General features: G+C 33.6%; 2 protein-coding genes across 4 annotated transcripts in view; one reads left to right on the top strand and one right to left on the bottom strand.

Annotated features, from left to right (window-relative positions):
- LOC143237669 (uncharacterized) overlaps positions 1–15,849 on the top strand; it is a 237,718-nt gene that overhangs the window by 62,078 nt on the left and 159,791 nt on the right. The window lies entirely within an intron of this gene.
- LOC143240869 (uncharacterized) lies at positions 1,441–10,572 on the bottom strand. 3 transcript variants are annotated; one of them, XM_076484073.1, is made up of 5 exons: positions 10,477–10,572; positions 9,914–9,974; positions 7,314–7,391; positions 5,665–5,816; positions 1,441–3,807 (listed from the first exon to the last, which is right to left on the bottom strand). In XM_076484073.1, the coding sequence occupies exons 1-5, from the start codon at positions 10,500–10,502 to the stop codon at positions 1,695–1,697; spliced, it is 2,430 nt and encodes an 809-aa protein (XP_076340188.1). In that variant the 5' UTR covers positions 10,503–10,572; the 3' UTR covers positions 1,441–1,694. The 3 variants fall into 3 exon arrangements, with proteins under 3 accessions (XP_076340188.1, XP_076340187.1, XP_076340189.1); XM_076484072.1 differs by having other exon boundaries at positions 10,462–10,517; XM_076484074.1 differs by lacking the exons at positions 5,665–5,816; positions 10,477–10,572 and having other exon boundaries at positions 9,914–10,449.

Genomic DNA, 15,849 nt, shown 5'->3' with positions numbered 1-15,849 from the left:
GATAACTTGCATCTATTTTCATAATTTCTACAACCCCCTAAAAACACAAGTTTTTTTGGTAACATTGTATATTTCATCCTCTATCCAAACAACATATACTTGAATCTTCTAAACATCTACTAGATGGGGCTATTATTAATTTTACAATATATTTTGGAACCAATCAACTCCTCATAATTTCAAATGATGCTTGGAAAAGACACTGAAGTAATGCTCATGCTCAACAAAAATGACTTGGTACCAAATAAATGACCTACAATCAAATATACGTATAAAAGCTGAACATTTATGTAAACAGAAATATTAATCTACATGGTGACCAATTACCTAACATGTTACAGAATGTTATGTTTCCTGTAACAAGTGTTGATTGTGGAACAGTCCGTTTCTGTACAAAATAAATTCAAGACAAAAAACATCATTAAAAAAGAACTGTAGTAAATATGACACATTATTAAAATGTGGAACAGAAGGGTGAGACTTTCACAAACAGAGAATTATTAAATTACACTAAATTAATGTATGTGTTTTCTCATTGCAAAGTCACATTGGGCTATCTGCTGTGCCCATTGAGGGGAATCAAACCCCTTATTTTAGAATTTCAAATCCATACTTACTGCTGTCACAGCAAGGAACTAAAATAAACGTGTAAATTGTGTGCCTTTTTGTAGTACTTACCTGAGGCGAAATACATGGCAAGGTAATACTAACACACTGAGACCCTTATAAATGATTCAATCACTACATGAACCAGCTGACAGCTGCTTCTCCAGGACACTGATTTACACAAGTTCTGTTGTCAAACAAGTAATTATTTTAATTACATTATAAAACTACAAACTAGTAAAATGTGAATAATTAGAAAAGTCACTAACTGTAGTTTGAGGCTGTAGTCACAGTAGCAAGACTAATGAACAATCTGGATGTCACACAAATAATATCCCAATGTCATAAATTGCATACACTGATAAATATAGAATATTCCACTAAAGATGTTTGTCATGTGCTAATACTTCAGAATTATTAATGTGTGTATGTGATATTGTTGGTGTAATATTCCAGACACATTACACTGGGAATGTGCATCATTCATATTGTTTGGAACAGTTTGGGTGAACGGAAATTGGAAAAATAGTTAACTCGTAGCACAGCATCCTAAACACTAAGTTTTGACGTGTTTTACTCTAGTGTTATCGATTAATATAAAATGTTACTACCAACAACAACTGTAGGTGTGTAACCGTCACCATCAGTACCAACAATAACTGTAGGTGTGTAACCATCACTACCAACAAGTAACTATCATTTCTGTTATAACACTGTGAATCAGCTGTTTTCTGTATTCCCCTACATGATTTATAACATTTACTACTGAGGCCATCATAAGTAAGAAGGTTTTAAAACCATGTATTATTTTATGTATTCAGATTTAAAAGCACATTTTACTAGTCAGCACAAGTTTAATACTAGACACACATATACACAGAAGTTAACATCTGTACAGAAACTGCTTCTATGATAAACTTCCTGTTACTGAGTTCAACCTGGCAAACTCCAGTTTTGATATAAATCACTGGTATGGTTATTTACATAAAATAACTATTTATAAATAATTGGCATTCATATCACAGTTTTCTGACTGACGACTGTCATTATTGAAAAACAAGAACACATAACTGCCACAATCAAAGCAACTAGAAATCTTCAATATCACTTCCAGTGAGCTTGTTTGACACTGATGAAGAGAGCGAAATGCTCGGTGTCTCCATATCCGTTAAACCAGTCAGAGAGTTGAGACTCGAGAAAGATGGGAGATCATCCACATGCTTGTCCAAAGATTTAAACAGAGGTTTGTTGTTTTCATTTAGTTCTGGTACTTCCAAGGAAGCATTTAGTGACAACTTATGCTGCACTTCCTTTTCTTCTATTTTTCCATTTGATGTTACATCTTTCTTCAAGGTACCCCCTGTGTCCATGCTTTCTGTTTCTAAACTCTCAGAGACTGATTTTAATGTTACCTCAAGCTCTTCTTTCACAGAGCTGTTTGTGTTGCCACTACTATCAACACCTTTATGTAGGTTTTCACAAATTTCCTCATCATTTGAAGTTTCAAATGTGTCTGAATACACCGAAGTAGCTTTACCTTGTTTCGAACTAAGTGAATGTGACTTTTCTTTTTCATATCTACTCTCTACACTGGTGCTATGCTGCTCCTCTGCAAGTAAAGCTACCTCAGGTACAAGATAACTATCACTTTCCATTTCTTTCTCAGCAACATGAGCTTCTAATCCAGTTGACATGGCTAAAAGATCAGAGGCAAACATGACAGCAGTTTTTTCCGACTTACTTCTCAAGTCTTGGGTTGTTCTAGAGCAAGAACTGCTGTCCCTGTGATCCAGTGGATGCGTTACAACTCCGTAACTACTGTATTTGTGATCCAGTGGTTGCGTCACAACTCCGTGACTGCTGTCCCTGTGATCCAGTGGTTGCGTCACAACTCCGTGACTGCTGTCCCTGTGATCCAGTGGTTGCGTCACAACTCCGTGACTGCTGTCCCTGTGATCCAGTGGATGCGTCACAACTCCGTGACTGCTGTCCCTGTGATCCAGTGGATGCGTCACAACTCCGTGACTGCTGTACTTGTGATCCAGTGGTTGTGTTACAACACTGGGACTGCTGTCCCTGTGATCCAGTGGTTGCGTCACAATTCCGTGACTGCTGTCCCTGTGATCCAGTGGTTGCGTCACAACTCCGTGACTGCTGTCCCTGTGATCCAGTGGTTGCGTCACAACTCCGTGACTGCTGTCCCTGTGATCCAGTGGTTGCGTCACAACTCTGTTACTGCTGTCCCTGTGATCCAGTGGTTGAGTCACAACTCTGTGACTGCTGTCCCTGTGATCCAGTGGTTGCATTACAAATCCAGAATTACTCTCAAGTTGATGGTGACAAACACTGTTCTCCTTTGATTTTGAACCCTGTTGTAACTCATTTTTACAGTTATCAACTTTGTCTTGCAAAGTTCCATATGAATCCCTGAACCCCATTTGTAATTGTGGATAAGATGACTTCCTCTGGTCAACCATAGATTTCTTAACTTTATTTTCTACATTTTTAAGATGACTAAAACCTTCACCATCTGATAAGTTTGGTTGAGAATTTGTTGTTTGTGTAAGACTGGTTTGGCTATCCCGTGCTACAGAAGGGTTCACCAGGTATGTTGATATATCAACTGCTTCCTTGTTAGAAGCATGATTCAGTGATATTAGTGCATCTGAAACTTTATTCATGACATACTGAAACAAGTCATCTCCAGCCTTATAAAATGATGCTTTCTCTACAGACAATGATGGATTATGTACCTTATTCAGAACATCAGGTTTAAAATCTAAATTGGAGTTTCTTTGTTCAACATCCTCTGGTAACAGCTGAACAGTACGTCTAGTGTTATTCTGCTGACTGCTTGTAGTGTTTTGAAGTGTTCTGATCATGGAATTCACACTGTTCAGAACAACAGGTTTAAAACTCAAGTCACAGTTTTTGTGGTCAGTGTCTTCTTGTAACTGATGAGTGTTTGTAGAGTTTACACTTGTTCTGATCTTGGGTATCATAGCTGTGTGTTGTGAACCAAGAGTTCCGTTCTCTGTTGGAGTCGTGATGAAGTTGGAAGTATTGTTTGGTTCTTGTTGGACTTGAAGTCCAGGTTTAACTTTTTGTTTCCTGTCTGGAGAATGAGTTTTCTTTCTGCATTCTAATTTTATATGTTTTGACTTTGTATCAATGCCACTTAACTTCACCAGGTCTTCTAACCTACAACAGTAAAATTTATTTCAGCATTTTGTAAACAAAATAAGAGACAATAATTCTAATCACTGATAACAAGAATAGTTAATATTTTGGGCTATATCATTTAGGTAAACATATTTGTAAGCTGCAAATATTCTTAGATAAAGCTGGAATATTTGGTCTTCCCAGCTTTAGATAACCTTATCTGATCTTAAAAACCTTTGAGATCACAACACTCAACATTTCTTAGGAAGCCAATATAACAAAAATAATAATTAAAAAGAAATGTCTAATGTTACAAGATTTAAACTATTTAGATTAAACATTGTGTTTCTGTGTTATAATTTTTAATTGTTCTGGAAGAAAAAAAGCAAATTTATATTTATTTCATAATGTTGTTATGAGGGTGGTCAGTTGACAGACCTCACATAGTTAGTATAGAGAAAATAACAGGCAAAATATACTGTCTTCAGGAGCTTTAGAGATTACATGAATAACACTTGAAATGTTTTGGTTGAATAACAGTTTTAATTTTATATGAAATTACTTCTGACTCAGACTAGTAACAAAACACTAGATGTTCTTACAAACAAATCTATCATGAAAATACTTCATTAAAAATCTGATTTTTGTGTACTAAAATCTTGTAATATTTACTAAAAGTCTATCAAACTTTGTGAAGGTACATGAAAATTGAAGTATAAATACTTAATGTGCTAATAGCAATTACTGTATTTTATATCAAGCCTACATACTTAGCGTGCATATAGCAATTACTGTATTTTATATCAAGCCTACATACTTAATGTGCATATAGCAATTACTGTATTTTATACCAACCCTGTCATGAAGGGTTAAAAGGTGTGTTTATATAAATACAAAAAATACACTTCTAATTAAACATCAAGGATAAAATATGAAATTGGATACACTTTCTAAAAACTTATAATTCACCGTATGTTTAATTCAACAGACTACTGTATTTGTTATATTGATAGATGTCAACATAATGGATAAACCTCTGATTTTATCACCAATAAACTGAAGAGAAGACAAACAGATCAGCACTCTTTACCTTCTGTAATACAAGGTGAAAAATGTAGGCACAAAGTTCAACACTGATGTCCACTAGAAATCTTACAGAACACTAACAGTTATTGTTGTGAACACTAAACAAACATGCCACTTACTTAACATTGTGTTCCTGTAAACAAACCTGTTAAAGAAACTGGAAAACACTTTGGGTCAACAACATAAGAATAGACCAACCATACAGGACTGACGAAAACAGATGCCTGTAGTCCTGGAATGCGCCGTGTTGACTGGACATAAAATAGGTGGCTACGTAAATGAAACCACTTCTAAATAAAGACTCGAACTTAAACATCAGTAGTTTGGTAAAATTACTAGTCCCAGTAACAAGTACCAATCATGTTGACCCAATTCTCCCACACACAATATACAAACATAGCTCAACGTGATTCTTGTCTTTTCTGCTTAAGCTATAGATCAATTCACCAAGATTTTTCTTACTTTTGCTTTACTCTAAATAAAGGGTGGCTGCTGCTAACTCTGGTTATTCATCGTGAATACTGTCCAGAAAAGGATACACGTCTTTTAAACACACTTAGCTATTCCAATCTAGCTTACCCAAACTGACTTAGCTATTCCAATCTAGCTGACCCAAACTGACTTAGCTATTCCAATCTAGCTTACCCAAACTGACTTAGCTATTCCAATCTAGCTTACCCAAACTGACTTAGCTATTCCAATCTAGCTTACCCATACTGACTTAGCTATTCCAATCTAGCTGACCCAAACTGACTTAGCTATTCCAATCTAGCTTACCCATACTGACTTAGCTATTCCAATCTAGCTTACCCAAACTGTCGAAGCAAGTCCAAAAACCTGTGGAACTTATCGAATGTTTCTGTTATGGCATCTAATGTTAAGTCATCGACAAGTGTTTGTCCTTTTGGTTGTTGTTGTTTTTGTTCAAGTTGAGACCGTAGCTTCTTGTTTTCCAGAAGAGCCTGTAATTGTAATGACAATAAAACTATCTGTTACACCAGTTCATAGACTTTTGTGATTTTGTTCAAGTTGAGACCGTAGCTTCTTGTTTTCCAGAAGAGCCTGTAATTGTAATGACAATAAAACTATCTGTTATAGCAGTTCATAGACTTTTGTGATTTTGTTCAAGTTGAGACCGTAGCTTCTTGTTTTCCAGAAGAGCCTGTAATTGTAATGACAATAAAACTATCTGTTATAGCAGTTCATAGACTTTTGTGATTTTGTTCAAGTTGAGACCGTAGCTTCTTGTTTTCCAGAAGAGCCTGTAATTGTAATGACAATAAAACTATCTGTTACACCAGTTCATAGACTTTTGTGATTTTGTTCAAGTTGAGACCGTAGCTTCTTGTTTTCTAGAAGAGCCTGTAATTGTAATGACAATAAAACTATCTGTTATAGCAGTTCATAGACTTTTGTGATTTTGTTCAAGTTGAGACCGTAGCTTCTTGTTTTCCAGAAGAGCCTGTAATTGTAATGACAATAAAACTATCTGTTACACCAGTTCATAGACTTTTGTGATTTTGTTCAAGTTGAGACCGTAGCTTCTTGTTTTCCAGAAGAGCCTGTAATTGTAATGACAATAAAACTATCTGTTATAGCAGTTCATAGACTTTTGTGATTTTGTTCAAGTTGAGACCGTAGCTTCTTGTTTTCCAGAAGAGCCTGTAATTGTAATGACAATAAAACTATCTGTTACACCAGTTCATAGACTTTTGTGATTTTGTTCAAGTTGAGACCGTAGCTTCTTGTTTTCTAGAAGAGCCTGTAATTGTAATGACAATAAAACTATCTGTTATAGCAGTTCATAGACTTTTGTGATTTTGTTCAAGTTGAGACCGTAGCTTCTTGTTTTCCAGAAGAGCCTGTAATTGTAATGACAATAAAACTATCTGTTACACCAGTTCATAGACTTTTGTGATTTTGTTCAAGTTGAGACCGTAGCTTCTTGTTTTCTAGAAGAGCCTGTAATTGTAATGACAATAAAACTATTTGTTATAGCAGTTCATAGACTTTTGTGATTTTGTTCAAGTTGAGACCGTAGCTTCTTGTTTTCTAGAAGAGCCTGTAATTGTAATGACAATAAAACTATTTGTTACACCAGTTCATAGACTTTTGTGATTTTGTTCAAGTTGAGACCGTAGCTTCTTGTTTTCCAGAAGAGCCTGTAATTGTAATGACAATAAAACTATCTGTTATAGCAGTTTATAGACGTTTGTGTTTTTATTAAGTTATCTAATGTAAAAAATAGGTTATATAATTGGATAAACTTTAGGAACACTTTCACTACCAGTAGGAAGTTTACAAAGATGTTTTACAAAATGTGACGTAAACCATAATTTAAATCCACTATTCTGAAAGAGAAATATTCCACCATGTGGCTGTTCCACTGAATCAAATATAAAACTAATAAAAGATTCTCATTCTGTGTTTTATTTAATAAACAACAAGTGATAACTTACATCTAAAAGTTGACTCTCTGTGGCTTTTCTTGCTGCTTCTTCCTTCTTGAGACACTGTTGTAATTCTTTTAACTCTCTCTGTAAAAGAAAACCATTTTTATAAGTTTACTAGAAATGTTAATAGAGTACTTAACAGGAAACTACAATAAAATCTTTTCATAGGTGTACGTTACCAAGTAGAGTAAATCATACAAAAACCATCAGTTATTCTGGTTTGAAAAGTTATGAACTAGAACTAAATGTAAGCTTAGCCAGTTCACATGTACAAGATCTTCTGTTATTTCTAAAGCTGTAATTACTTATACCAAGAGCAAATTAAAATTAGTTATTTTACACTTTATGGAAAACTGACATGTTCTGATGCATGTATTTTTAAAATAATTCACCAATCAGGTGCATTTCTGATTGACTGTTCCTAATCACTGACAAAGGGTTTAGGAACTGAAATTTTCATTTCATTCATTAAACACAACAAATGCCTTTAACTGTAATGCTACCTTATCAAGTGTTAAATAATACATGCATAAAGTTTCAGAAGAAAATCTGGTCACAGATACAAAGTCTCAGGCTGAGTGTGTTATCAGTTTAAAAAAACAATAAATATTAATCTGTATATATTTATATAATGAAGACACCAACAGACTTCTACATTTTGAAACTAAGAACATTATATCTTTATCAATCAAACAAATGTTTTAATAATTCTGAATTTGAGTAATAATTACTGTATTATTAAGTTTTTCTTTATAGATAACTTTTTCATAAAAGTAGGAAAACTAGAGGTAAAAGAAATTAATAAAGTAAAATTTTTCATAATTGTGTAGTTATTAAGGTAATAGTTTTTATATTGACATTAGTGTTTGTAAATTGTTTAAAAATATTTATGGACTTCATCTTCCCAAAATAAAAGTATTAATTAATGTAATAAATAAATATAACTTTTGAAATGATCTACTTACTTGTAGACATTATAAAATATTGATTAAAATGTAATGATATTTCAAGTTTTGAAAAAGAGAAACTGCAGTTCAACCTTTCATATTTAGTAATTAATTTTATACATAAAATATTCAGTGATTTACAGATGTCTAAAATTATTCATCAATCTATAAAGAATAATATCTTCCTTGTAAAAACTTAAGACCTACAGTCAATTATATAATGAAGTTCCAGTTAGTCCATCAATATATAAAAATGTAGATGATGTTAATTTATGTTGTGAATGGGAATTATTTATAGTTTTCATAAACATATTATTACTGGTAATTTAGATATAATAAAATATAAAATATTACATGAAAAACTCAAAACAGGCACTAAATACAGAATAGCAACAAAATGTAATAAGAATAATAGTCTAAAATATCTTAAAAACAAAAATGATGAATATATTTTAAAACGTAACTACATTACATCGTATTCAACCTGATGGTTTCTGGAATAGAGATTGTAAGTACTTAAAAAATAAAAATAAAATTATCTCATATAAATTAAAGAAATACGATACAGATTTATTGTTTGATCAGTTACAAATATAAGATTCAGGAATTGGAAGAAAACTATGTTATAGTTCCCGTTGATAAGGTAAACTGTAACATTGGTATCATTTGTAAAATGTTTTATGCATTAATTATGATAAAAGAAATCAATAGTACATAGACAGTTAAACTTGTTAACCAAATATCATGTTTTCTGTAATGATCCTCCATTAGTTTAGCATACTTGTCTGACTTTAATAAGTTCATTCATGCAGAACCCACTAATCTATGTATTCCACATCTGTCGTTGCGCAGGACACACTTATCTATGTATTCCACATCTGTCGTTATGCAGGACACACAAATCTATGTATTCCACATGTCGTTATGCAGGACACACTAATCTATGTATTCCACATGTCGTTATGCAGGACACACTAATCTATGTATTCCACATGTCGTTATGCAGGACACACTAATCTATGTATTCCACATGTCGTTATGCAGGACACACTAATCTATGTATTCCACATGTTATGCAGGACACACAAATCTATGTATTCCACATGTCGTTATGCAGGACACACTAATCTATGTATTCCACATGTCGTTATGCAGGACACACAAATCTATGTATTCCACATGTCGTTATGCAGGACACACTAATCTATGTATTCCACATGTCGTTATGCAGGACACACTAATCTATGTATTCCACATGTCGTTATGCAGGACACACTAATCTATGTATTTCACATGTCGTTATGCAGGACACACAAATCTATGTATTCCACATGTCGTTATGCAGGACACACTAATCTATGTATTCCACATGTCGTTATGCAGGACACACTAATCTATGTATTCCACATCTATCATTAAGCAGAACCCACTAATCTATGTACTCCAAATCTGACATTATGCAGAACACACTAATCTATGTATTCCAAAATTTGACATCATGCCAAACACACTAATCTATGTATTCCACACTTGTCATTATGCAAAACACACTAATCTATGTATTCCACACTTGTCATTATGCAAAACACACTAATCAATGTATTCCACATCTGTCATTACACAGAACAATTACAACTTTTCTTGTCCAGCAGTGTTTACCTTCAATTCTTCAGCAGATGATGATGACATGGATAAACAACTGGAAGCTACCTCATTTAGCCTGTTCAATATATCAACAAAATACTTTGTACCATCTGTTCAATATATCAACAAAATACCATCTGACATCAAATGTTATTAAGGTTTCAGTATCATGATTCTAATCTATTAACAATCAAACATTAAACTCTGCATAACAGAGGATTACCTTACTTGTTACTCTCTTTCCAGTGCTAGAAGATTTAAATAACAGAGGAATAATCTGCTAATCTCTTCAGTACTGACTCTCATAACAAAGATTCAAACAAATCTGTAATACTTTGTATTATATTTTTACAACCACAGATCTATTTGAAATATTTAAGCAAATTGTCAGTGTTAGATAATAAAGTACAATCTAAAAGTTTCCCATTAAACAACACAGGTTAGATAAATTACCCTATCTAATCACATTTAATAAAAACAGTTTTATAAAAAAAGTCATCTAACATTCACTATTTTTCCACATTTATACAATAAATCATAAACTTTGTAATTAACAACATAACCAGGAAACAATGTACTCTTCTTTGGGTTTGATCAACTTCATAGAAGAATGTTTTGTCAAACAGTTTCTATGTTTTATTGGATCTGGGATAAAGACCTTTTCTTCTGTTCAACTGCTCTCCTCTAGGAATGAATAAAATAAAAATAAATTAAATATTGAAGAAACAAAACTAGAAACATTCACAAGCTTATGGAAGAACTGATCAGTTACCCAGAATTTTTATTCAAGTGACAGACCAAAAATAGTACAAATAAACAATCAAAATTAAACATTTACTAAAGAGTCAAGTGATCAGAAGCCCTACCCAGTAAATATGTTTATTAAACAGTCAAGGTAGCACAAGCCTTATCCATTAAACATGTCCACTAAACAGTTGAGTTACCAGAAGCCCTATCCATTAAACATGTGTACTAAACAGTTGGGTTACCAGAAGCCCTATCCATTAAACATGTGTACTAAACAGTTGGGTTACCAGAAGTCCTATCCATTAAACATGTGTACTAAACAGTTGGGTTACCAGAAGCCCTATCCATTAAACATGTATACTTAACAGTTGGGTTACCAGAAGCCCTATCCATTAAACATGTCTACTTAACAGTTGGTTTACCAGAAGCCTTATCCATTAAACATGTCCACTAAACAGTTGAGTTACCAGAAGTCCTATCCATTAAACATGTGTACTAAACAGTTGGGTTACCAGAAGCCCTATCCATTAAACATGTCTACTTAACAGTTGGTTTACCAGAAGCCTTATCCATTAAACATGTATACTAAACAGTTGGGTTACCAGAAGCCTTATCCATTAAACATGTATATTAAACACTTGGTTTACCAGAAGCCTTATCCATTAAACATGTGTACTAAACAGTTGGGTTACCAGAAGTCTTATCCATTAAACATGTCTACTTAACAGTTTGGTTACCAGAAGCCTTATCCATTAAACATGTGTACTAAACAGTTGGGTTACCAGAAGTCCTATCCATTAAACATGTCTACTTAACAGTTTGGTTACCAGAAGCCTTATCCATTAAACATGTGTACTAAACAGTTGGGTTACCAGAAGTCCTATCCATTAAACATGTGTACTAAATAGTTGGGTTACCAGAAGCCCTATCCATTAAACATGTATACTAAACAGTTGGGTTACCAGAAGCCCTATCCATTAAACATGTGTACTAAACAGTTGGGTTACCAGAAGCCCTATCCATTAAACATGTGTACTAAACAGTTGGGTTACCAGAAGCCTTATCCATTAAACATGTGTACTAAACAGTTGGGTTACCAGAAGCCTTATCCATTAAACATGTGTACTAAACAGTTGGGTTACCAGAAGCCTTATCCATTAAACATGTGTACTAAACAGTTGGGTTACCAGAAGTCCTATCCATTAAACATGTGTACTAAATAGTTGGGTTACTAGAAGCCCTATCCATTAAACATGTATACTAAACAGTTGGGTTACCAGAAGTCCTATCCATTAAACATGTGTACTAAACAGTTGGGTTACCAGAAGTCCTATCCATTAAACATGTGTACTAAATAGTTGGGTTATTAGAAGCCCTATCCATTAAACATGTATACTAAACAGTTGGGTTACCAGAAGTCCTATCCATTAAACATGTATACTAAAAAGTTGGGTTACCAGAAGTCCTATCTATTAAATATGTATACCAAACAGTTGGGTTAGCAGAAGCCCTATCCATTAAACATGTGTACTAAACAGTTGGGTTACCAGAAGCCCTATCCATTAAACATGTCTACTTAACAGTTGGTTTACCAGAAGCCTTATCCATTAAACATGTATATTAAACACTTGGTTTACCAGAAGCCTTATCCATTAAACATGTATACTAAACAGTTGGGTTACCAGAAGTCCTATCCATTAAACATGTGTACTAAACAGTTGGGTTACCAGAAGCCTTATCCATTAAACATGTGTACTAAACAGTTGGGTTACCAGAAGTCCTATCCATTAAACATGTGTACTAAATAGTTGGGTTACTAGAAGCCCTATCCATTAAACATGTATACCAAACAGTTGGGTTACCAGAAGTCCTATCCATTAAACATGTATACTAAACAGTTGGGTTACCAGAAGTCCTATCCATTAAATATGTATACTAAACAGTTGGGTTACCAGAAGTCCTATCCATTAAACATGTATACTAAACAGTTGGGTTACCAGAAGTCCTATCTATTAAATATGTATACCAAACAGTTGGGTTACCAGAAGTCCTATCCATTAAACATGTATACTAAACAGTTGGGTTACCAGAAGTCCTATCTATTAAATATGTATACCAAAAAGTTGGGTTACCAGAAGTCCTATCCATTAAACATGTATACTAAACAGTTGGGTTACCAGAAGTCCTATCCATTAAACATACTAAACAAACACCATCATTATTTATTAACACTTGTAAAATATGTTTTATTTATACTTGTAAAGTATGTTAACAGTCAACTATATGAGAGAAGTTTATTACACATTCCTGATGCCTCTGAACAACAAATGTGGCCTGTCAAGCAATGTGGGACGTCTGGTACAAACACAACAAACTTATTTTAACACACCATGAGAACAGAGTAAGAACAGTTAAAATGTGTTAAGTACAGACTCTAAGTCCTTCTACTGCTCTAGTTGTAAACATCTAGTGTATGTTTTCTCCATGACACACAGAATTATACTATCAAACACAAACATAGAATGTTTCACAAAATGTACTTACTGCCCAAGGTTTTGATGACCTACTTCTGATTGGTAGAGACTTAGAAACAGACAAGATGTTTTCGTTAGGCAGCCAAGGGTACTATAGATGAAAAAACCATACAAACAATTTTATCTACTTATGCATTACAGGAAGCCCTGAGTACTATAGGTGAAAGAACCATACAAACAATTTTATCTACTTATGTATTACAGGAAGCCATGGTTACTATAGGTGAAAGAACCATACAAACAATTTTATCTACTTATGTATTACAGGAAGCCATGGTTACTATAGGTGAAAGAACCATACAAACAATTTTATCTACTTATGCATTACAGGAAACCATGGGCACTATAGATGAAAGAACCATACAAACAATTTTATCTACTTATGCATTACAGGAAGCCCTGAGTACTATAGGTGAAAGAACCATACAAACAATTTTATCTACTTATGTATTACAGGAAGCCATGGTTACTATAGGTGAAAGAACCATACAAACAATTTTATCTACTTATGCATTACAGGAAACCATGGGCACTATAGATGAAAGAACCATACAAACAATTTTATCTCCATATGTATTACAGGAAGCCATGGTTACTATAGGTGAAAACCATACAAACAATTTTATCTACTTATGTATTACAGGAAGCCATGGTTACTATAGGTGAAAGAACCATACAAACAATTTTATCTCCTTATGTATTACAGGAAGCCATGGTTACTATAGGTGAAAGAACCATACAAACAATTTTATCTCCTTATGTATTACAGGAAGCCATGGTTACTATAGGTGAAAGAACCATACAAACAATTTTATCTCCTTATGTATTACAGGAAGCCATGGTTACTATAGGTGGAAGAACCACACAAACAATTTTATCTACTTATGTATTACAGGAAGCCATGGTTACTATAGGTGAAAGAACCATACAAACAATTTTATCTACTTATGTATTACAGGAAGCCATCAGTACTGTAGATGAAAGAACCATACAAACAATTTTATCTACTTATGCATTACAGGAAGCCCTGAGTACTATAGGTGAAAGAACCATACAAACAATTTTATCTACTTATGTATTACAGGAAGCCATGGTTACTATAGGTGAAAGAACCATACAAACAATTTTATCTACTTATGCATTACAGGAAACCATGGGCACTATAGATGAAAGAACCATACAAACAATTTTATCTCCATATGTATTACAGGAAGCCATGGTTACTATAGGTGAAAAAACCATACAAACAATTTTATCTACTTATGTATTACAGGAAGCCATGGTTACTATAGGTGAAAGAACCATACAAACAATTTTATCTCCTTATGTATTACAGGAAGCCATGGTTACTATAGGTGAAAGAACCATACAAACAATTTTATCTCCTTATGTATTACAGGAAGCCATGGTTACTATAGGTGAAAGAACCACACAAACAATTTTATCTACTTATGTATTACAGGAAGCCATGGTTACTATAGGTGAAAGAACCATACAAACAATTTTATCTACTTATGTATTACAGGAAGCCATCAGTACTGTAGATGAAAGAACCATACAAACAATTTTATCTACTTATGTATTACAGGAAGCCATGGTTACTATAGGTGAAAGAACCATACAAACAATTTTATCTACTTATGCATTACAGGAAGCCCTGAGTACTATAGGTGAAAGAACCATACAAACAATTTTATCTACTTATGTATTACAGGAAGCCATGGTTACTATAGGTGAAAGAACCATACAAACAATTTTATCTACTTATGTATTACAGGAAGCCATGGTTACTATAGGTGAAAGAACCATACAAACAATTTTATCTACTTATGTATTACAGGAAACCATGGGCACTATAGATGAAAGAACCATACAAACAATTTTATCTACTTATGCATTACAGGAAGCCCTGAGTACTATAGGTGAAAGAACCATACAAACAATTTTATCTACTTATGTATTACAGGAAGCCATGGTTACTATAGGTGAAAGAACCATACAAACAATTTTATCTACTTATGCATTACAGGAAACCATGGGCACTATAGATGAAAGAACCATACAAACAATTTTATCTCCATATGTATTACAGGAAGCCATGGTTACTATAGGTGAAAAAACCATACAAACAATTTTATCTACTTATGTATTACAGGAAGCCATGGTTACTATAGGTGAAAGAACCATACAAACAATTTTATCTCCTTATGTATTACAGGAAGCCATGGTTACTATAGGTGAAAGAACCATACAAACAATTTTATCTCCTTATGTATTACAGGAAGCCATGGTTACTATAGGTGAAAGAACCATACAAACAATTTTATCTCCTTATGTATTACAGGAAGCCATGGTTACTATAGGTGAAAGAACCACACAAACAATTTTATCTACTTATGTATTACAGGAAGCCATGGTTACTATAGGTGAAAGAACCATACAAACAATTTTATCTACTTATGTATTACAGGAAGCCATCAGTACTGTAGATGAAAGAACCATACAAACAATTTTATCTACTTATGCATTACAGGAAGCCCTGAGTACTATAGGTGAAAGAACCATACAAACAATTTTATCTACTTATGTATTACAGGAAGCCATGGTTACTACAGGTGAAAGAACCATACAAACAATTTTATCTACTTATGCATTACAGGAAACCATGGG

Source organism: Tachypleus tridentatus, chromosome 13 (assembly GCF_004210375.1).
Source record: "Tachypleus tridentatus isolate NWPU-2018 chromosome 13, ASM421037v1, whole genome shotgun sequence".
NCBI classification, from domain to species: domain Eukaryota; kingdom Metazoa; phylum Arthropoda; class Merostomata; order Xiphosura; family Limulidae; genus Tachypleus; species Tachypleus tridentatus.
This window is presented reverse-complemented; position numbering and strand designations above follow the sequence as displayed.